The sequence below is a fragment of the Tympanuchus pallidicinctus genome, unplaced genomic scaffold (genome assembly GCF_026119805.1).
Source record: "Tympanuchus pallidicinctus isolate F22 unplaced genomic scaffold, pur_lepc_1.0 scaffold15, whole genome shotgun sequence".
Lineage (NCBI taxonomy): Eukaryota > Metazoa > Chordata > Aves > Galliformes > Phasianidae > Tympanuchus > Tympanuchus pallidicinctus.
Genome location: NW_026294669.1, coordinates 30099986 through 30122615, shown reverse-complemented (window position 1 = coordinate 30122615; position 22630 = coordinate 30099986). Strand labels below are relative to the sequence as shown.

Below are 22630 nucleotides of genomic sequence, written 5' to 3'. Positions count from 1 at the left end.
ATTATACTCAAGTCTTAGAAAAAAAAGTGGAGCTGCTTTTAAGCTGTGTCCTTTGGGCCACCTTGTTCCTGCCCCACATGCACACCATTTCACTTCCATAAGTCTGGGCAGTATAAAAACGTATAGATAGCAGTGACAGCATTTCTTCTGTTGAGTCTATATGCTCTTTTGATATTGATGAGATGTTTGTTTTCATGAGGAAACATTAAATGTTATTTCATTTTACAAAAGTATGCTTAGTGGGGAGAGCATTATAAATTATTAATATTGTGTAACTCACAGTGAAAATTGTTAATAATGGATGTCTTTTCACTTATGAAGCATTCAGTAAACATTTCCCAAATGCTAGATTTAAAAAAGAATGTGGTAAATTATAATTTTAATTTGAATGACAGCTAGTTTCCTTTATTTGTGAATATAAATAATCCAATTCAAGAATCTTTCATAAATTCTATTAAATATACACTTAAGTCTTTTATGACAGACATAGCTTTCTTTCATTTAAATGAAGGAACTTGGTAATTGCATTTAGCAAATAAAAAAATAATAATGATGATCAAATAGTATCCTGGAGTGCACACTTGTTTGCCTTTTAAGACAGTGGCATTGCATTCCTCATTAAAGATCTAAAGTGGAACAGTCATTTGTAAACTCTAGATAGTGTTTTTTGTTAATTACTCTTGGTTCAGTGATAATGCATGTTGCTGAATTATCACTTAAGATTTAACAAATCGATGTTTTAATTATTATATATTTATATATATAAAATATTATATAATTACTACTAATAATAATCAATTTACAAATATGTTTATCATGATTAGAATTGCACGAAGAGCAATCTAGCAACCTGTTTATATTAAAGAGGCATTGATTTTTGCCACAGAGTAGTCTGAGGTGAATGGCATGGATAAATATTTGAAGAGGTTGCCCAGAAGGGCTGAGGTATCTCTGCTCCTGGAATTATTCAGCACTTTGCTGAACGTGGCCCTCCACAAATTCAGTTCAAGTCCTGCTTGAGCAGGAGTTCACGTTAGGTGATGTTCCAACCTAAGTGATTTTTCAATGAGTTGTGTGGAAGCAATTAAAAAAAAAAAAAAAGGCAATTGTAGGGGAATGTCTTTCTTAAATCACGTGTAGGAGCATAGTCCTAACCATCAAACACTATTAACTTCTGTTCCTGATCAAGAGAGTGGTTCAAGTTGGTTTCCTCTGAACTATTTTGTATCCAGACTGTATCAAAGTTGTTAATTGTGCTAGCAGAAAAGTAAGTATGTATAAACACAAAAGGTTAAAAATAAATAAAGGAACAGAATAATGAGTTGTGACGAGACTATTCAGTGCAGAGAAGAGGAATCATGCATGTTTTCAAGACCGTTTGTGATAAAGGTGCCTGGAAGAGCAGTGAGTGTAGTTTGGTGATAATTGTTTCGTCTCTTACTATTTGAGCAGCAAGTTTGTTTGCAAGTAGACTACAAACATTTTGTAAGATTATTCACTGTCTGTTATTTTTAGAAATGAATTTTATATACTTTCGATTCATATCAATCATCGTTTAAAGAGAAACTCTGTAAAACTCCAGTCCTATTAGAGGAAAGCAGCAGCTTTTCTCTATTTAAATTCAGTGAAGAAAAAGATCAATTCCTTTTATAAAATGCAATTAGTGGAGAATAGGTGGGATATTTTCTGAACTTAAACATTTAAGTATCATGTTTTTTAAAATGCCTGTAGTAATGCTGCAAAATTTCTCCAAAGTTAAAAAAGAAACATAACAGCTCTGTCTTGTGATCACTTGGTCAAAGTAAAATTTTAACATCTCCTGACAGTACAGTATTTTGTTAAATATGGAAATATTTTTATGCATAAATGAAGCAGGATGTTCATCATAGGGGATCATACTTCATGTGAGTCGATTTATAAGCATTTGCAGCTGAACAGGTGGAAAAATTTGCTTGTCTGCAGATAATATTCACGCTGTATGTTATGAACGTGACATGCTCATTCTTGTGGTGTATAATATTTATTTAACAGTGAAGCCTGTTTTCTCATGGACACCAAGTGATGACACTGCCGTGGTTTGTTAAGCAGTGTCTTTCCCTCTTGGCAGTCACTTGAAGACCAGGGGAGTGTTTGTGTGCAACCCAATCTAGCATTTCTTCAGTCCTGCTTCCTCCTGAAGTTGATCAGTTTTGATTTCTGTAGTGATTTTACACACGTTAGTCCTGCTGTTAATTTTTAATTAATCATAGGATCTCCAAGGTTGGAAAAGACCTCCAAGATCACCCGTTCTTATTGCCCACCTGTCACCAGTATGTCCCACTTAATCTTGTCCCTTCATACAAGGAAATGAAGTCGATGAAAAATACCATTAGAAACTTCAAGTCCTATTCTTAATGTTTTATTTCATCGACTTCCCTGATATTAGAACATCCAAAAAGAAAGTGCCAGAGAGGAAAAATGCAAACAGTGACTTACAAGCTACAGCTTCACATGAGGTACAGAGTTAGAAGTATTTTGGAAGATAGTATTTTACAACTGAAGCATTCATGATTACATATTGTGAATGCATTCTTTTTTTACATGATGATAGTGAATGGCTGTTAGGGGGTTTGTGTGAGCCCTTGATCTCTCCTTTGAAAAATCCACTCATAAAAATTGTAAAGAATAACCAAAATAACCTTTAAAGAGAAGACTTTTTATTTCTATTGGTCAAACTATAGGCTTGTGTTTTGTGAAGTACAAAGGGAAACAGTCTAAAGCTGCTTTCCTGATTCTTCCTCCTCCCACTGATCTTTTGAAGGATGTGTAAGGGTTTATTTGAGGACTTAATTTAACTAATGGCAGGCTGAAATGGGTACAAATTACGTACATGAAAAATGCAGGTATGTACCCTTTTGTATTTTTGTAATGTTTACAAAGATGCAATGTACTGACAGCAGTATGTTTCTGCTTCTGAAGGATACATCCACCAAAAGTCTTTTATTTCTTGATAGACAGTGTCGCTAATAAATGTTTCTTTGGTTGCTGTAAATCTAGATAAATCGTCAAAGTAACATCAACCTAATTTAGTTCTCTTTTTTATCTGCTCATAAACAGTATGGGAAAAAATTTTCTGAACCATTAAAGAAGCCATTAAAAGCAGTGAGAACATAGTTGGAAATGAAAAAAGGGGAAAACGAGGTTGTGTAGCAAAAGTTAAGAGTAGCATTTATTGTTAAAATTGAACACGAAACTATCAGTCTTCTTCATGCTTTCTTTTTATCTGTTTTAACTATTTAGATTTAAGTTTGTCAGTAAATAATAAATTGCTTAGCTTTTTTTTTCTGGTTTTCTTTGGGGTTGTTGTTTTTAAGTATGTTGGTCTTGCTAGAGCTTGAAAAAGTCGGTCACTAAAATATGAACATATTTGTGCTATTCAATAGGTAGTGTCACTTTTTGTAATTTCCTGAATGAATGAGTGAAGGGCATAATGTCCTATAAAGTATGGTTTCCTTAGGATGGTTTCCTTTATAGCTGCACTTACATAGGTCATGAGAAATGTTGGTAAGGGATGGATGTGGTTTTTTTCTTTCTCTCTCCCTTGCATGTACAGCTGAAATTTCCATTACTCATGTATCTGTGCTGTTTACTTTTCATCTCTTTTAGTGGTTTGGCAATACATTAATCACAGGTCTTTCTTGCATTTGGATTTGATTATACGAGGATGATCTGATTTTCATTTTATTTGCCTATGATGAGGCTGCTTGAGTTTATGTCGTTAGTATTTGGATACTGCTCCTATGTATAAATCCAACTTCCAAAGATCAGTGCTTCCCTGGAAGCGCTATTTCATGATGTCTTTTTCTTTTGCTCATTATACTGTTGGTGGTATTAGGAGGGCAGCATGGGTTAGCTGCTAGCTTTCGCACAGCCTTCATGTGGCTTAGCAGCTGCATGCAGTGAGCACCTCCAGCTTTTATAACAGAATGAATAGCAAACCCCATAGGCCACTAAGAAACCTCTGAAGAGACCATAGAATTATAGAAGGGTTTCAGTTGAAAGGGATCTTTGGGATCATCTAATTCCAACCCCCTTGCTATAGGCAGGGACACCTCCCTCTAGACCAGGTTGCTCACAGCCCCATCCTGCCTGACCTTGAACACTTCTAGGAAGGGGGAAAACTATTCCAGTGTCTCACTGCCTTCACAGTCAAAAATTTCTTCTTAATATCTAGCTGAAATCTACCCTCTTCCAGTGTAAAACCATTTCCCCTTTTCCTGTCTCTATGTGCGCTTATAAAAAGTCCCTCTTCAGCTTTCTGGTAGGCTCCCTTCAGGCACTGGAAGGCCACTGTAAGGTTTCCTCAAAGTCTTCTCTCCTCCCTGCTGAAAAGTCCCAGCTCTTTCATCGTGTCCCTGTAGGAGGTGCTCTAGACCTCTGATTATCTTCATTGCTCTCCTCTGCTCCCACAGCTCCATGTCCTTGTGCTGGGGGCCCCAAAACCAGATGCACTACTCCAGGTGGGGTCACACAGAAGCAGAATAGAGGGGCAGAATCACCTCGCTCAAGCTTCTGGTCACACTTATCTTGATGCAATCCAGGATAGTTAACCTTCAGTACTGCAAGTGCACATTGTCGGCTCATGTTGAATCTTCCATCAACCAACACCCCCAAATCCTTCTCCCTAGGGCTTCTCCCAACCTATTTGCTGCCCAACCTGTACCTGTGCTTGAGATTGCCCAGCCCGATGCATCATCTTACACTTGGCTTTGTTGAACTTCATAAGATTGGAATGGTGTGACTTCTCAAGCCTGTGCAGGTTCCTCTGGGTAGCATCCCTCTAGTATGTCAGCTGCACCCTCAGATCGGTGTTGTCTGCAAACTTGCTGAAGGTGCACTTGATTCACTGCGCATGTCACCTACAAAGATGTTAAATAACAACAGTCCTAGCAGCAATCTGTGAGGAGCATCACTCAACACTGGTCTGATACGAAATTATTCATGTATTTTCATTGTGGCTGAAGCTTGTCTTGGGTACCTTGAAGGTTTTCTTTAGCAACATGGCTGAGCAAAGAAGGAAGTTATGACAACTGCATGACTCTGATTTCAGATAGGAAAAAAAAAAAAAAAAAAGAATATTCAGGAATATAGGTCTGTAATATCTACATGAACTACTCTTACTCTCTCATACTCTCACAGTAAGTGCTTCTTATTCTGGCATTGTTGCCAAAGCCTCACCTTTTTTTCCTCTTTGTTAGATATTTATGGACTTGACCATTTTAATGTTAAGTAGTGACCTGGAAACATAGGGTGCCTCTTAGCCTCTTCAAAAGCTTTAACATACGTATGAAGTACGAAAAGGAAGCAAAACCAAAATAGAAGTTGGAACTGCAGAATTCAGAAAACAGTTCTGGAATGTGTTTAGGCATATCACTTGATTTGTCTTTTCCATTAAGAGTGCCAAGGGGGAAGGTGATTGTGTTCTTTCTTTCTTTGTTTTCTGATCTTTTAATTTTACAATATCTGTATTCAGTTCATCCTTATAGTTTTGCATCCTATGTGCATTTTATTGCTATTTCATTTGATATACTTGCAGAAGTTGCTGTTTGGTCCCCTAAAAGGGTTGATTGGGCATGTTTCTTAAACCAAGTATTTGAAGACATTACTCTTTGCCTTTTATTTCCAAACCCAGTCATAAAGGCTGTGTGTTTCACCTGGACAAGATCCAAATTTTTGGTAACCTTTTATGATCTGCAGACATCTTTAGGCTAAAAAATAACTTATTGAATCAAGGTGGACAAAACCCTCAGCTTCCCTTTCAAAATGCAAAGAATCTTGCTGGAATGTAGAAGTAAATAGACTCTGATCGTGTGAGGCAGACTGATTCAAGCTCGTCTGTCTAATTCAGACCAGAACAAAATTAGCATTTTGTCAGCTTAGGTGGATGCTCTTACCAGCTGTTGCAGTGCTTATGACTGTTATTTGAGCTGTTCTGTGAGATTTCAGAGATTCAAAGAATGCTACACACCTCAACATTTTTATTTCCTCAGCAGTGAAGTTTTGTTTTGTTCTGGGTCTGTGCTGCTGTTGTACAGTAATAAGAATTCATTTGCTGCTTTTGAGATACCTACTGAAAATACCGTTTTCTACATGGAATTATTCATGTGCACACAAAAGATAGCAGAAGGAGATTACTGTCTGTAAATGTTTGCTCTCAAGTTCTACAGTTAAGGAAATGAAAGAAAGTCTGATGTTAATGTAAGCCTTAGAATGTATGTGCTGTTAGTTTCTACTGTAGGAAAATGTAAATATTTCTTTTTCTGTAAATATCTGTGAGATATAAATAGGTGTTTCCTGGTGTGGAGCAAAGAAACTCTGGCCTGTGCCATAATCACTACAGTAACTTTACTCTCCATGATAAATGCTTAACTGCCTGTACAAATGTGCAGATGTGAGATAAAGTTTGTGTATTTGGACTTTTGGCAGCGCACCTGAAATGTCCACTTCTGAAAGATCCCTGTCATCGTTTTATTTTGATGTAATTATTGAGGTGCAAGTCGTCTTCACTGCAATTAATGCTGGGCTACCTCTTGTTGCAGCACTGTGTAGATTTGCTTCTGAAGTATTATTTGGTTTTGTATCCTGTCACTAGAGTACTGACAAGTTGCAGACAATCTTTTTTGAAGTATGAAATGCCTTTTTATTCTTCTTTCCCTGACGCCTCATTCAGTTCCTCAGAATGTTTTCTCTTTCTGTGATTCCTTTTCAGCTGCTGCACATAAAGTGTGATAATGATGAACATATGTTTCAAAGACCCTCTACTTTTTTCTGGTGTAACAATGAGGATTCACCACCTCCTTGTTTAGATATCTCTTCCATTACGCTTACTCCTAGGAGTTCTCCTGACTCTAGACTACCAGCTGGATTGTTAATACCACCACCTTCAAAAAGTGGTCTTCCAAAGCCATCCAGTGAATACAGTTGTCCGAGACCTCGTGTAATGCTGCTGTGCAAAAGCTTTCTCTTTTTTGACTTTCCTGTTCTTTCTCAGCTGTGTATTAACGTGTTAAAATTTCACATTTTGTACAGTGATGCAAGGGCCGATCAAATTTATCTTTGATTCTCCTGGAATTCTCTTAAAATATGGAATTTGGAAAGACTTGCTCTATTTTTTATGTAGCTTTTTTTTTTTTCTTAGACTCCTAAAATATAAGTTCTTATTTCAGCAACATTTTTAATTTAGTCTATTAATGAATCTCTCATCTATCAGTCCTTTGTTAAAATCATTACATGAAGGACAACTATTCAAAACAAGCAATTCTAAAGATCCAGTCTGAACGTTTTTTCTCCATAAATTATTGGAAAAGAAATCAGCTGTTCAATACATTTTAGTGTACTTTATAAAAACTGTGCAAAATGAAGGCTTGAAATTATTTTAAAATTTGAACGAAGCATATTGTCTGCTTTCTCATGGCAATGTGCTAAATACTCAGCATTTCTTCCATTTGCTGATAACATCTGGCTGTATTTGGCAAACCATGGCTTTCTGCATGTGTTCACGAAATACAAGTGCTTCTTGTGTTCATAAGCATTTAAAAGACGCATTTATTTAAATAATGGAATTTTAGTTTTGAAGAAATTGAGTAGTGTCAAAATGTCTAGCAACTTCAACTAAGTAACATAAGCAACAAATGTCATTGTAAAGTCTGATTTTTTGCTTTCATGCTAAAAAGACTTACGACTAAACATAAATGCTGCTTATTTATTGTAGCATCTACGTATCTATAAACACTTAGCAAATAAGCAGAATCTACACTAGCGTTTACAATCTCTGAGTCATTCTGGGATGATTCACCAACATTAACGGGCAGTGCAGATTAACATACATGCCATGTACTTACGTACTGAAGCTGATCCTGCCTCACTGATGCAGGCGAAACCTATCTACAGTCAGGCATGGTTTTGTTTCTGTGAAGAATGGGATGTCTTAGTATGTTTATGATGAGTCAAGTACGTGCATTGCCCTGCTCTTAGTGGCAGCAGATGGCACTGGACAATCTCCCCCAGTATTTTACTGAATCTCTGACAGTGCATGAAAGCACCGGAAGGTTAATGCAAGGTTAATAAAAGCAGCAGTAAGAGCCACTTGTGTCTAATGATTATTCACTGATACCTTTTCCACAACAATCATTGAAACTGCTGAGCAAGCTCATACTGAGGTCAGGAGGAGTTCTGCATATATAAAAATCTTGCAAGTTAGTTATTTTATGAAGTTCAGCTCTGATCCTGCGAGGGAATGCCAAGATGGAAAGAATTCTAGCATTTATTTTTTTTTTTTAATAGGAAAAAAGCAGCATGTGACATGTGGCTTGCTTTTATGTTTGTCATTTCAGTACATCTAGGTAGAAATATCCTTGTTTTTTTATGAAGTATTGAAGTGTTTCAGATCTTTCCAAATCCAAATTTAAAAGTATAAACTCAAAACACCTAATAGGTAATGTTGGACTTAGAAGTAGACTTTCATTTTTAAGCAGTGTACAGAGTGAAAGATCATGGGTCAAAGTGCTTTCCCTATCTGCAGCCAGTGCAGCCTCTGGAGAGGAGGAGAGGCAGTTTGAGGCTTCCCAAGGGTTTGCCTTAGAGATTTGTTGTGTGTTATGAGTGACAGCTTCAATTACTGCAGCAGAGACACTAAAAAAAGCATAGCAAATTGAGTTTTAGGGCCCTGAAACTCTCAGCGTTGCGAAAGATAAATCTATTTGCCACATTGTGATATTCATGTTTTGTTTTGTTTTTTTTTAAATAAAGGAGTCTGTCTAATTAAAACTGTAATTATAAATTTTTATGTGAATATTCTAGTCAAACTGAATCTTATGTTAAAGTAGCAAACTCTGCCTGACAGCACAGCCTTTCTCGTACACAGAAGGCTTTTCTTTTGTGTTGTCTAATTAATGAAATTATCATTTTGCATATATATTTTGCCTTCAGCTTGTCAATCAGAATTCTAAACTATTTCATCACCTGTTTTGGGTCAATTAATGTCTATTGAAAAGTCCTCAATTAATGGACTGATGGCAGGAGGAATGGGTGATTGGAAGTTAAATAAGGCTGTAGAGTGATCGCGGTTGTTGCATTTAGGGTTTATTTGCTTATGTAGTATTTTTTTAGAAGCCTATCAAAGTTTTGTGTTTTAAGAATGACTTCACTTCTGTTTCACAATGAAAGATAAGAGTTTAATTTCTGATACCAGTGTTCAGTGTATTGTATGTCCAGGTTGTTACTTACCAAAAAATACATGTGACATTTCCATCCCTGTGGGATTTTTGATGGCACAAGAAAGAATTAGTGAAGAAGAAATAATTGGGATCATGTCTTTTAATTTTAGCTTCTTGTTCTGTGCATTCAGGAGTGTAGTATATCATTGTTGCCATATTTTCTTAACCGGGTCTTGTTGAACACATCTGTATTCATAGTTTGAGAGTATAGAACTGTTAATTACCAGCTTTTTCAGGTTTAACTGTGATACATGTCTGGTTGTACTAGATTTATTGAAAATGGAATGTTTACAATGCTGCTTATGTATTTGGAGAGTTTTAGCATGTCTGAGACTCTGAACTGCAAATGCCAATTGCTTGTTGTCAGGAGCTGTTTTTGTGCATGCTGATGTTTTGGGTTCATCTTTTTAAAAACTGTAATTCTTATCTGCATGCTGAAAAAATCGGTGTTGTGATTTTTATTTTTTTTTTTCATGTGAAACGTTGCCCTAATATTTATTGTCCTGTTGTAGGCAGGCTGTGTGACACCTAAATCGCCCTCCACTGACATCTTTGATATGGTTCCCTTTTCTCCCATATCCCCTCAGTCATCAACACCTACTCGCAATGGTACACAGCCTCCTCCAGTACCCAGTAGATCTGCAGAGATCAGTAAGTTCTTTGACAACTGACCTAATTTTTACTTAATCTTACATTTTTTAGGAAAACATTAAAAAAAAAAAACGCTTTGCATGAAAAGTCAGATACAGGTTTTCTAAGTTACGTTTGATAATACCATTCAATTTTAATACCATCTTCCTAAAGTTGATGTTGCTGCCAAGTTGCATTATAAATATATTTACTTGCTGGAAATATTATTTAAACAGTTTGAAGAAGTCTGTCTGGGGACGATAGTGTGGCCTTTCTTTTGCTGTATGTTTCTTGTAGTTAATTGAGGAAATATTTTCAGTTCCTTGTTCTTTCCTTGCTATAGCTATAGCATCTAAAACCTGTGTTTCTTGGGAATACAGTATGTGAATGTGATGATGATGATAAAGAAGGAAGAGCTGAAGAAATCCATCAAAATATAGTCTAATGAAATAATATTTTTAACACCGCTTGTCATATCGTGTACTGCTTTGCTTTTCAGTTATAGTTGATGAAATTCTGCAGATTTGTGGACCGCTCCTGAAAATCTCTTAAAGATGTTTAATAATAGCAATTTTAGTTTTCAGATGCTTAAAGGCAATTAGGATAATATTTTCAGCTTAACTGGAAAACTTGTAGGAATCCAGAGAATTTTTGAAAGCTTTGCAAACGGCTCAGGGAGGAGGAGGAAGCATACACACAAGTGGTGCTGGAGGTTGTAGGAATACTTGTGTGCATGTAGCATTTTCTCTCATTCATACTTATTTTAGTATGGATAAAGAACATTAATGTCACTGGTTGCTGCAGTGTAAGATCATATTTGAAGAGTTTCTGCCCATTTTGGGTAACACTCCTAATATAGAGAATTTTCAGGTATGAATGCAAGCACAGTTGTAATGATAAATTGTAAAACTTGAGTTGATGAGCATCTTCCCTTGTGCCTTATGTACACAGCTTCAATGCCCTCCCCTCCTCCAAAAAAAAAAATTGAGTTTTTCTCATCAAACTGTAGATACTGCCATAAAATTGATTTCAACGTGCACATGCAGCTTCAAAAGTAGTAACTTGGATTACAAGGTGAGATGTTTGGTTTTAGCTGTTGTCCTGCTTCAGTGCCATTGAAATCACTGCTAGAAATTTTGTGGGCTTACATGGAAGTCAGAGTAATTTTGAGTACTCTATTTTCCGGTCTCTGTATTTGTTTAAACAGTGGGCTTTACAATACAGAAAAAAAAAAGGGGATAACTTAATGATATGCACTATTTAAAAGCATTGTGTTTATTTTGCATTTATTTCATTTGATTCTCAATTATGATTACAGATGTCAGAGATGTAGCTGGTCAGTGCCGCATCTCACCAGCTGCCTGCTAATTCTGTGCACTCCTCTGTGTGCCTTGCTTCGGAGAGAGGATTACAGAGTGCTGTAGCAGTCTGTATACTATTGAGCCATGCATTTTCAGGCTATGTACAGAATCAGGGTCATTAAGGTTGGAAAAGACCTCTAATATCCAACAGTAGTCCAACAGTCCACCTACCACCAGTGTTGCTTGCTAGACCATGTCCCTATGTATTACATCTTCCTTATCCTTGAACGCCTCCAGGGGTGGTGACTCAACCACCTCCCTGGGCAATCTTTTCCAGTACTTCACCACTCTTGCAGAGAAGAGGTTTTTCCTAACATTGTAATTTCCTAATATTCCCCGCAGCTTGGGACATTGTACGTTGCAAATGATTGCATTCATCAGCTATTAACATCTTTTGATGTATTCAAAAAAGGCAGTTAGGAAGTAGAACACTTTCTAATCAAACAAGTACTTACTGTGTTAGATGAGAAAGTTCAGATCTCTTAAGAACTTCATTCAATCTGAGTAATTTTGCAGTACTAATAGTGTACAATAATGCATTGTTTTATGTGTTATTGGTGCCAGTAGAGACAGACTGGCATTTCTTTCTCCAATACAAGTCAGATGGGTGGCAGCAAAAGGAGCCAAGGTGCAGTCTCACTTATTCTGAGGTCATGTCTTCATGTTCTTCTCACTCCCTTTGCCACAGCCCTTGAGAATTATAAGATAATGTTAGTTTTTTGTATTTTTATAACTTTTTATAACCTATATAATTGAGTTATAAATACCTTTTGCTTTGAGCAGCTCTCAGCAAATAGTTCGTAAAGCCTAGCATTCTAAGAAGAGTGCAGCAGCGGCCTTCCTTTGAAAGATAGTTATCTCCAAATCATTCGAGATTTTTAAAAAGTGAAAAGATTCTTGAAGTTTTCAATTCCTGTTGAGCAGTATAGCCACACAACGACTCAGTAAATGTCTGTGCACTACTAGATATGTCAGTAATAGTAGGATGGTTGGTTTTTTTTCTATTTTAAAGGAGAAGATGTAATGTTCTTTGGGCAGGAATTTGTAGATTGAGCAAATACATGATGTCCCTTTAGGTAACAATTACAAAAGGGGTGATTCTTTTACAAACAAAAGCCCTTTCCAGAGTTTGATTTTAACCTGAAATGTTGCAGAGGATTACTACTTCTAGAGCTGATTTTACAGTCCATGGCTTACAGGCTAAACATAAGCATTGCAGCCCAGTATAATAATTGCTTAACTGAAAAACTGATGTACACATAAAGCGACCAAAAATGGTGTGTTGACACTATGCTGCTGCTTCTTGCGAGCATTGAGTAAGGGACTGCAAGGGTCCTTGAAAGTTATCGTGAAGAGAAATTTGTATATTTCTTGTTGGCACAGCATTGTTGTATCTCAGAAAAGAACTGGAAACATGCTGTCTAATTACTTAAAATTTCTTTCACTTAAAGGACCTACAAAAACCAAAGTCGCAACTGGCAGGTGTAGAAATCTGCTCCAAGATTTATCTGTTCAGAATCTGTTGTTAGAATAATGATGGAACCACTTGCTATGCTGTAATAATTACAAAAGAAAAAAGTATGGAGTAGCCTGCAGCTAAGGGAAAGGCTTTCTGGCCCTCATTCCCTTAGCTTACTCCAAATATTTTCTTGGGTACTTATCTTCAGTGGATTAATTTGTATTTGTCGTTCCAGCTGCTCCAGGACATTTGGGGAAAGCATATATCAGCATAACTCTGTGTCTGGATGATAGCTAATGTAAAGAAGTTTGGGATGCAAAACAAAGCAGAAATGCCAAATATTTGCAGAGTTTTGTTGGTTTAATTCTTGCTAGTTCTGAGTTTGTTACAGAATGTAGACTGCTATTCTCCAGTGTTGGTTATTTCTTGTCCTGAATGTCAGGTCAGCCACAGAAATAACAATTTACTACTTGTTCATGTCTTTCAGCACTTTGAGTTACAGATGTGAAGCATCACTATTTTATGTTCTTGAATTTGTTCACTGGTTTTCCAAGCAGTGACTTTATTTTTCTGCATTAAGGAAAGGGATTTTCCAGAAGGAGGGAAAAGAAATTATATGTGTTGCTCAAAGGGATTGCTTTCAGAGATTTACCCATTTGTATTGAAGAAAGAAATGCCTATCTACATTACAGGTATTTTAGAGAGTGTGCCAGGCAAGCTACTGTCATTATATTTAACATGTTTTCTTGCCAGTACTTCAGCATAAAATAAAATATTACTGATTTGTGTTGTTTCTGCTAAAATGGAGCTAAAAAATGGACAGTAAACACCAGCAGCAAAGGTTATGGAAATGCCATGCAACAGTGGAGCTTTGCAGTGAATAAATTTCATCCTGTTTCCACATATTCATCTTCTGTTTCAAAGAGAAAGACTGACTGAAAGTATTTCACGGTGCTCTGACTCAGCAATGCAATCTCTCTGACAACACACGAACTTAAAATGCAGAAAAGCAATGAGCCTGTTGTCCTACGGACTTTTACAGCCATTTCATTGAAATGGATATCAAATTGTAATAGAGATAGATGGTTTCCCAAAACATTTAAGGGAAATTCAGCTAGGAGATAACTATCTTTAAAATTTGATTCTATGCAAGGCTTAGTAGCTCCATCATTGATAATGAGCTCTTCTCTGTTCAATTTTAATGTCTGCCTTGAATAACAATTTGAATGAAATTACCTTTGACACGAAGGCATGTTCCACTGAAGGAGTTAAAGCTTCTACCATTCTCCTTTTAATTAGCTCAATACTGTCATAAACAAAAGCGTAATACTTTGAGCATGAATAAGATGTCCAGAGAAATGTTCATAATACTTGCTTTCAAAAATAGTGATGTAATTACAGTACTTGGAAATTAAAGAACTGTTTTCCTTACTGTTCTTTCATAAATACATTCCTTGAATGTTTGCAAAGGCTTGGTATTGAAACTGGCTGCTTTAAGCTATCTGACCACATAGAAAACTATCAGCTCTTTGTGATTCTGTGATTCCCTTTTTAGGGTAAAAAGAACTTAAGAAACAGAGGAACAAAGAGAAGAAAAAAAGAAATAAATGGACCTAGATAATGAGCAAATAAACTTAGGTGGGACATAAAACAATCATTTTTTCCCCAGTAAAGGTCAGATTGAAAGTTAAAGCTGCTGCACATCTGAATATCTCTTGAGTAGGAGTATAAGAACATGTAAGGATGCTGATAGTACTTACTGTACTTGAGCAGACCCATTTTGGCTGTGAGAGAGGCAAGGGATGAGGTAGATCCTACTTTTTCTATTAGGTTATTCTGTTAGGTTTTGCATGAGGGTAGTCTGCCTCTGCCAGGAAAGGCAAGACTTTTTGTTTTTACTCAAGTGGGCTTTCAGAATGAGGTTGTCAGATCTGGGTCATCCCTTGTTCCTATGTGGTAGTGCTAAGCTGCTAAGCCGCTAAGCCATGGCATAAATGTGTAATTACTACAGTTCCTACTTGTTCTTGTACAGTATTATGGGAACATAATATTCTAATTATTTAAGAAATATGCTGTGCAATGCAGGCGTGGTAACACCAAATATTAGGTCAAAACCCATAGAAACTTATTTGCAGAATAGAATGTTGAGAAGCCTAGACAAGTGCAGGCCTGGAATGTGGACTCTATAAATGATGAAATAAAGACTTTTATTTAGCTATATTAACACTCTTCAGCCCTTTTAATGTGATGTAACAGCATGGGTTTAATGTCAGGTTGTCAATTATCAGCTTGAATATCTTGTATGTTAAGAGTAAAATCTGGAGCTAAAACAGAAAAATAATAATTTCTTAGATATTAAGGGTCCTTTTCCCTACTCACAAATCCAATGTGATTTTGAGTTAGGCAGTCTGATTACCAGGTTTCTTCCTGGACAACTGTGAAGGTTAGGAAGTTTAATATTCTCTTCAGCAATTACGAAGCTGTGTTAACTTTGTTTTATGAGTGTTATCATCAGTGTGGTTGGATTGTGTTAGCAAAATGTGTTTAATGCTAGTTTCAGTCAGTACAGTACGGGAGAGAACATGTCTGTATAGATGGCACTCCGTCATGTAGAGAAAAATACTGAGAAGTAAAAATATCTGGGCTGTCAGATGTGAGGATGAACTAGCCTTGCACAGTTCCAGTAAGGAAAAAAGGAAAAAGATGATTGGAAGTGTTTCAAAAAAGAAACACACAAATGCAAAAAAAAAAAAAAAAAACAAAAAAAAAAAACATCTCAGCAGTGAAAAGGATCCTGCTTTTCGAAGTGAGAAACCGTATGACATGACAGAGGAAAAAAGTGCAGTCATCGCACTTACGGATCCAGTTGAATTTTCGGGCAAGCTGCATGTCATGGTCTTCTGTGTTTTCTTTTATTCTTCCTTGTTCTTCCTTGTTTCTTTTATTCAACCTGTTCTTTGGTTGAGAATTACAACTCTAGTAATTAGTTCTATTTACTACTAACAGCGCACTGAGAAACTCTATCAAATGCAGAACTGAAATTCCATGAGTAAGGGAATTTACAAAAGTCCTTAACCTGATGGTCAGAAGTGGCAGATATGAAGAAGTATGAAGGCTAATTTGTTAGTGAGAATTTGCTTCTGACATAACGAAATTTGGCAGTTGACATCCAGCTGTTCCCTCTTCAATTATGAAATATTCAAACTCTCTGATTCCCGAAGGCATTTCAGTGGAAGCTCCCTTACTCAGACTGGAATTTCTTCTCCTCAGGCCCCTAAAATTCCTCTAGAAAGCACAGCCATTTAATGAAAGGTCCATAAGGGCTTAAACAGAAGTTGCTGCATTATTGGAAAAAAATTGTTGAGTATCCAGTCTTGGAAAACTAATCAAGACCTGACTTCTGAATTTGGATGTTTAAGAACTGCAGTTAATCATTTTCATATCTGAAGGTGCTGTTATTCAGCTTGTAAGATGTAAGCTGAGTTTTTCAAAGAGCAGGTCATAGCTCATTCTGTTTCCATCAGTGACTCATTTTTCTCTTTTTCCAGAGAGAGACCTTTTTGGGGCAGAACCTTTTGACCCTTTTAGCTGCGGAGCAGGAGATTTCCCTCCAGACATTCAGTCCAAGCTAGACGAGATGCAGGTAACCATTGAGTTATCAATTATGCAGTTTTCTCTGGATGTGTGAATATTATTGCAGTACATTTTTACGGTGATTTTAAAATTCCAGACTGTACACTCATAGATACATAGAGGAGAGGGAAAAAATATGTAAAAGGAAGACAACCAATATTTTTGTACTCATGGGGAATTAGAATTTATCAGCCTGAAGATCTTCACAGATGTTATTGCATGGTAATAACACAGACAGACACCTGAAATTATTTAAGACCTACCAGCACGGTAAGCGAAATAGACACTGCTTTTCTTTGCTGGGAAGGGACTGAGCAAGTTTAAAAAAGAGCTGTTGTTAGAGGCCTACATACGTGCTGACCTTGTTATTCCTCAGAAATTTTCTGCTGCCTTTATAGTCATACCTGACTACTGCATTTTGGGCCACAGACTACTGAGAACTGATTCAAGAACTCAGGTCTTTTTTCATCAGGAAATGTTTGTTGATTCTGAAATACTCTATGCTATCTGTTTAGATGTTGGTTTCAATTTGAAGCAGTTCTAGGAGAAAGCCTTCAAACTGTGGGCTAAGTCTCAAACTGCAAACTGCCATTTCCTTGCCAGGTTGCTTATCTGTTTTTTTTCACAGCAGCCTGCCAGCAAACGGAAGGCTGAAAACACTGGGAACTTGAATTTCTAGGATGCTGGCTCCTCAGCAGAAAGTGTTCCCAGGGCTTCCAGACTTCTTGTGTCTTGAGAGCCCATGAAGTACGAGAGCAAGTTCTCAGGCTCACTGATTTCCTCCCTTCTGCCTAGAGAACAGCAGAGACATTTTTAAATGGCTTCAATACAATTAACTACTGTTTAATTTTCCTAAGCAAAATTTTCAAATTCCTGTTCTTTGAGACATCTAAATTTATGTGTGGAGGAGTTTTCCATGTGGATGGCACATAAGAAATGTTTATTCTTGATCGTCTGCACTCTGGCCCGTGTAATTTTAGATAGCAGCTACAAGCCAAAGCTGCTTTCTTTCCGCTTACATTGGAATTACTTCTGTTTTGTGAATTCACAATCAAGGCCTTTGGTAGAAAACAAAAACAAAACAACCAAGACAATCATAGGAACTTCACGTTGACAGAGATCTGTGTTTCCATTAAGTATAGGCAGTTCTAGGTGAACTACAGTATCTATGAATACTGTGCTGTGTAAAGGTAAATATCAAACACTAGCAATTCTTACTATGAATAGTGTCGAGTCAAAATTTTATATTCTTAGGCTATGACTTCTATGTGCTATCATGTTATGAAGCATCAAGAAATGGATCGGTAGAAATCTTTATCAAAGGTTTTTGATAAGTCATGAAATGGAGAACTCAACATCCATTTCTACTCTGTTGACACAAGACAAAACAAACTAATCTTTATGTATTGCTATGTTATGTTGCAAATAATATTGCATTAGTTAAGTAGTCTGCTGTGTTGTGTGCATACATGTCTTATTCTTTTTTGTTTGATCTGTGAATGTGTATCACAGAGAACCTAGCTTACCTTGACTGAAAATGTATTAGTAGACTTTTGTGTTGATGAAAAAGTTGTTCACGTTTAATTCATTTAAGCCAAGTGCATAACTGACAGGATGTGGAAAAAAATTCACTTTTGACTTGGACAAAGCAAAAGCTATGGGAAGTTTCTATGACATTCTTCTATCATTTTAGATCAGTGTTAAATTTAGTTGCCATATATAAGTTGTTTGTGTAGGTTGTATGAATCAGTAGTGTAAAATACAAATTGAAATATGTTTTTTCCTTATCTCTTTTATCTTCTTATGCTTTCCTGGGTGCCTAGCGTCAGCGATGGTTGGTATATCATATTTTAATAATGGTGTTTACAGCATTTATAACTGAAATATATATATGCTCGTGTCTGGTGTTCTTATGCTTTAATTTTGTTTATAACTGTTTTGTATTTTCATGCGAATGTGGATGTATAAAAAAAGATTTTAAGATTTGTATTTTATATACGCAATTCTGTATGTCAGTGCCATTAGCATTTTTAGAAGCCTACAATTTTTAAGGTGAGGATAGCTGATTTTAAACTTCTTTCATTTGATCAGCTGATATTACAACTCTTTGTATCCTTATGTGATACTGGAATGTCCAGTGCTGTTCTTTAGATGGCCATTAATGAAATGGTCTATGTAAAACCTTTGATTACATAGATTTTTATACCAGTACAGCCATCTTATGTAAATGCTCTTTCAATTGGAGATAATTACTTCCAAACTTAAAATGAGTCAGAGATGCTAGAGGTCATTTGTTGCTAGAAACAGCCTACAAGAGGAAAGGTAAATGGTTGCCACAAAAGGTCAAACCGCAAAGCATGTGATGTCCTCTAAGAAATCTAAAATTCAGGAGAAGTTAAGAATAATGTCAGCTGCTTTCACAGAATGGCCAGGGTTGGAAGGGACCTCAAGGACCGCGAATCTCCAACCCCCCTGCCACATTCAGGGCCACCAATCTCCACCATTTAATACTAGACCAGGCTGCCCAAGGCCCCATCCAATGTGGCCTCAAACACCTCTAGAAACGGGGCATCCACAACATCTTTGGGCAGCCTGTTCCAGCACCTCACCATTCTCATAGTGAAGAACTTGCCCCTGACATCCAACCTATATCTTCCCTCCCTCAACTTCAAACCATTTCTCCTTGTCTTGCTGTTATCTACCCTTTCAAAGAGTTCCCCTCCTGTTCATAGACCCCCTTTGGGTACTGAAAGGCTGCAGTGAGGTTGTGCTGCAGCCGCCTTTTCTCCACGCTGAATTTCATTTCTTCACTGGAATGAATTCAGTTAAGGGAGCTGTTGTCTTTAAGTTTTCATGGCCTTTGTTTTTTTCAAAGTACAGCTTGCATTTCAGTGAATATATATTTTTAATTAATATGCAAAGGTCTGTGTCTAATAGTTCAGGATATTATATATGGTATATATTGTTAAATTCAGCTTAACCCACACTCTGAGAGGCCAACAAGCGACCTCAGAGCCAACCAGTGGCAGATTAGCTGGAAAAGCTCTGGCCAATCCTTTAACTCAGTCTCAGCAAGCGTGCCCTGGTCTGCAGAAAAGCTGTCTTAGAGAACATGTGTGTTGGAAAAGGACGTGCAAGCAAAGTGGGTGAAGAAATTACAGCAGAACTGAAGAGGCACTGGGGATAAACTCTTTAGGAACAGGTGCTTTTCCTTTGCATATGATATTCTGAACTTAATGCAGTCAGATCAAGTTCCTCAACCTCAGGGGGAATAGTTTTACGTTTAAACTTCAGGGAGGATCCAAAATTCTATCTATTCTATTTCTTATTCCAAGCTCGGCTGATCTTTTTGGAGAGCTCAATACTCCAGCATGTGTTGAGATCCTAGTTTTTCAGCACAGACATCTCTCTGAAGACTCTCCAACCTTCCGTTTCCTCCACCCTTATGCTGAAACATATTTTCATCCTTTCTATTTTGACTTCATCCAAACATTATTAAAATGAATCTATTTTCCCAGAAATCTTGGAGTGAGGTGAAGTTTCCCTAGATCTTGAATCATACTAGCAACAGCTGCTATGATTTATTAAAATCTCAAGGTAGTTAATATTATAAAGTCTGCAGGATCTGCAGACCATTCTCCGTGCACAGCCCAAAGTAGTCAGGAGGCTTGTCTAATTTCCATCCGAAATAAGTTATGCTCAACCCTCTAAATTATCTTCTCAATACTTGTTGATTTATCATTGGTTCACTGAGTTTGTGCTGACTTAAGGTCATTGAGTGAAGTCAGGTGGTGAAGGGATAAACAATCTAACCTCAGAAAGAGCCATATGGGTTGACTTTGGCAGATTTACCTTGTGATAAAATTGAATTAGTTTGTGTTTTACTGCTTGTTGTTTTTAAATGGAATAGTAAAAAAGAAAGAAAAAAAAACAAACTGAGAATTTTGGAAGATGGTTTGTTTTCTGATTACTTTTCATATTGGAAATAAGCTTTGCATCTCTAGGAGACCCATCACATGTTAGTGTAATATTGTTGTTTTTCTGTGTAACTAAGATGTTCAGTGCGTGTGTTAAGTCATCTTGGAAGTAAAAAAGGGCTGTCATGTAGATATGAGCACATAAGTAAAGCACAGTGTAGGTGTACATTTTATAGCTCTTCATGTTCCCTTTCCTGTCCAGTATCAGGGATGGTCTTTGTCTGCGTTCCTTCAAAATCAGCCAATTTGAGATATTTTCTGACCAAATGTTACTGTTTCCTGAGCCCTGACTGTACAAAAAGCTGTGGTGCATATGGTGCATAATGAAAGGGCAATCTGTTGTGCTAAGAATCTGAAATGCTTAAATTTAATATTTAAAATACTCAGTATTAAAATTGATGATACATAGCATGTAATGTGTACCAAGTACTGACCATATGTCATGTTTAAGAAAAAGAATTCTGCTTGATACATTAATCCAGTTCAATAGAAAAAGGATAAAAATAAAGTGTAATTTATAATTACTCAGCCATTCCAACTGACATCATTATTATTACAGCTGTGAATGCTGGGTTTTGGAGTGGAGAGTAGAAGGCAGGCATATGCTGGATATTATAATAAACATACAGCAGCTTCAAGCAGAACCATCAGAAATGAGAGGAGTGTATAAAGGAAGTGTAACTGTGAAAACTGACATAAGGCTGCAGACATTCTGTTTTATGTCCTCTTACCTGCCTTAATCACATTTCAGCTGTGCCTGGATGTAAATAAAAATCTTTCCATAAAAACTTTTTGTCTTGCATCTTGGCTGACAACAGCTGATTGGGTAATTTTATTACTGTTACAATCATCATGTATTTTCTGAAGTATAGGTGTGCAGATTGCAGAAGTATTGGAGAATTTGAAGCTAGCTGGCAAGAACTGTGGGGCTCAAATGGAGATGGCTGTGGGAGATCTGAAGTTTGTGCTTTATTAATCTTCAGGAATTTGATTGCAATTCCTTTGCCTTTCTCTGCTGGAATAGTCTGTTTTGAAGTTTTCCCTTTTTGAGTGCTGCATTTAATGGGAATATTGATTGAGTCAATACAGCTTTCTTTGAGTATCCTGGTTTATAATCCTATGATTTCTTTTCCTCTAATTTTAATAATAATAATGTGAATTCTTTTAAATTCTGACAAATGCTCTGATGGTTCTCCAGATTGCCCTGATGTCCTGTTTGTGAGGTTTTTTTTTTTTTTGACCCTGTGGTTGCCATGAGAAGATGGACCTGCTAGTTACTGTTGAATCTGACTCTGTGAGTTTTGTGTGATATATAGTAGGTGGTATCATACCCATCCACTCTGGTCAGTATAACAGTGAGATGAGCGCACATACAAAAAGTGCAGATCTGATTTGCTCTTGGCTGGCCAGAAAAACCTCACTGGACATGCAGCTATGTTAGACGTTACCAAGCAGTTCTGAAATGTATAAAGGAAAGATAGGAGCATGCAGAACATGAACAGGATGTGTGCTGGCTTATGGGACTGGCAGAGATTTGAAAGGGCTCCCAGCAGAGATAGAAATCAAGTTGTGTCCTTGATAGACCAGTAGCCATAGATTTTCTACTATTATAGCTGCATCAAGAATCTTCAGGTTGAAGCATAAACTATCCCTTTTACAGCCTCAAAACTGGCAGCTGCTTCTAAATGCTTAAAAATATTAGAGTTTCAGACACACTGGAACTGAGAGGTTTATGATTCAGCACATTGAACTGTCTCGCTAAGCCTGGGGCTGGTGCTCCTGTGTAAGCAGTCGCCTTCTGACTGCAGTTGCATCAAGAAGCTGCATCCTTTGGGTAAATAACCAACGTCTCATTTATGACAGAATGCTGGCTTGGAACTTCACACTCTGTTTGCTTGAAATATCTTTTGCACTGAATGCTCCTCCTGTTAGCTTGTTGAAAAGTACAGAAGGGAAGGGGAAAAAAATCAAATATGCCAGCGAGCATTGTCAACATCATGTCACCCAGGTAGGGCAAACCTGGCAGCACAACTGGAGAATGCTTACAGCCTGGTAACACTGCTGGCTCACTAACTCACAGTATGAATGTTAGGAAAATGCAGACTTTGCTTGAAAAATCTCAGACCATTTAGTAATCATCTCCAGGAAGTGTATTGAATTTTTCAGCATTGCAGATGGCATTTTCTGGTAGGTTTATTAAACATTCAGACTCTTAAAACCTAGCCTGGGGGTTACATTTGTTTGAAATGAAGCTGTTTTGACTTGTGAATGATCTTTTAAAGCCAAAAGGTATACTCCTGAGGTACTCCTGTGCAT

General features: G+C 37.0%; 1 protein-coding gene across 12 annotated transcripts in view; it reads left to right on the top strand.

The window, feature by feature from the left end:
• GULP1 (GULP PTB domain containing engulfment adaptor 1) overlaps positions 1-22630 on the top strand; it is a 277838-nt gene that overhangs the window by 120723 nt on the left and 134485 nt on the right. For 9 of the 12 annotated variants that reach the window (XR_008204949.1, XM_052676483.1, XM_052676484.1 and 6 more), the window contains 3 exons: positions 6749-6976; positions 9767-9905; positions 16253-16347. Coding sequence is in view for 11 of the 12 variants with exons in the window: in XM_052676483.1 (XP_052532443.1) it covers positions 6749-6976; positions 9767-9905; positions 16253-16347 (462 nt within the window). In the remaining variant the exon portion in view is untranslated. The remainder of the gene's footprint in view (positions 1-6748; positions 6977-9766; positions 9906-16252; positions 16348-22630) is intronic. The other 3 variants (XM_052676490.1, XM_052676492.1, XM_052676491.1) reach the window with 2 other exon arrangements.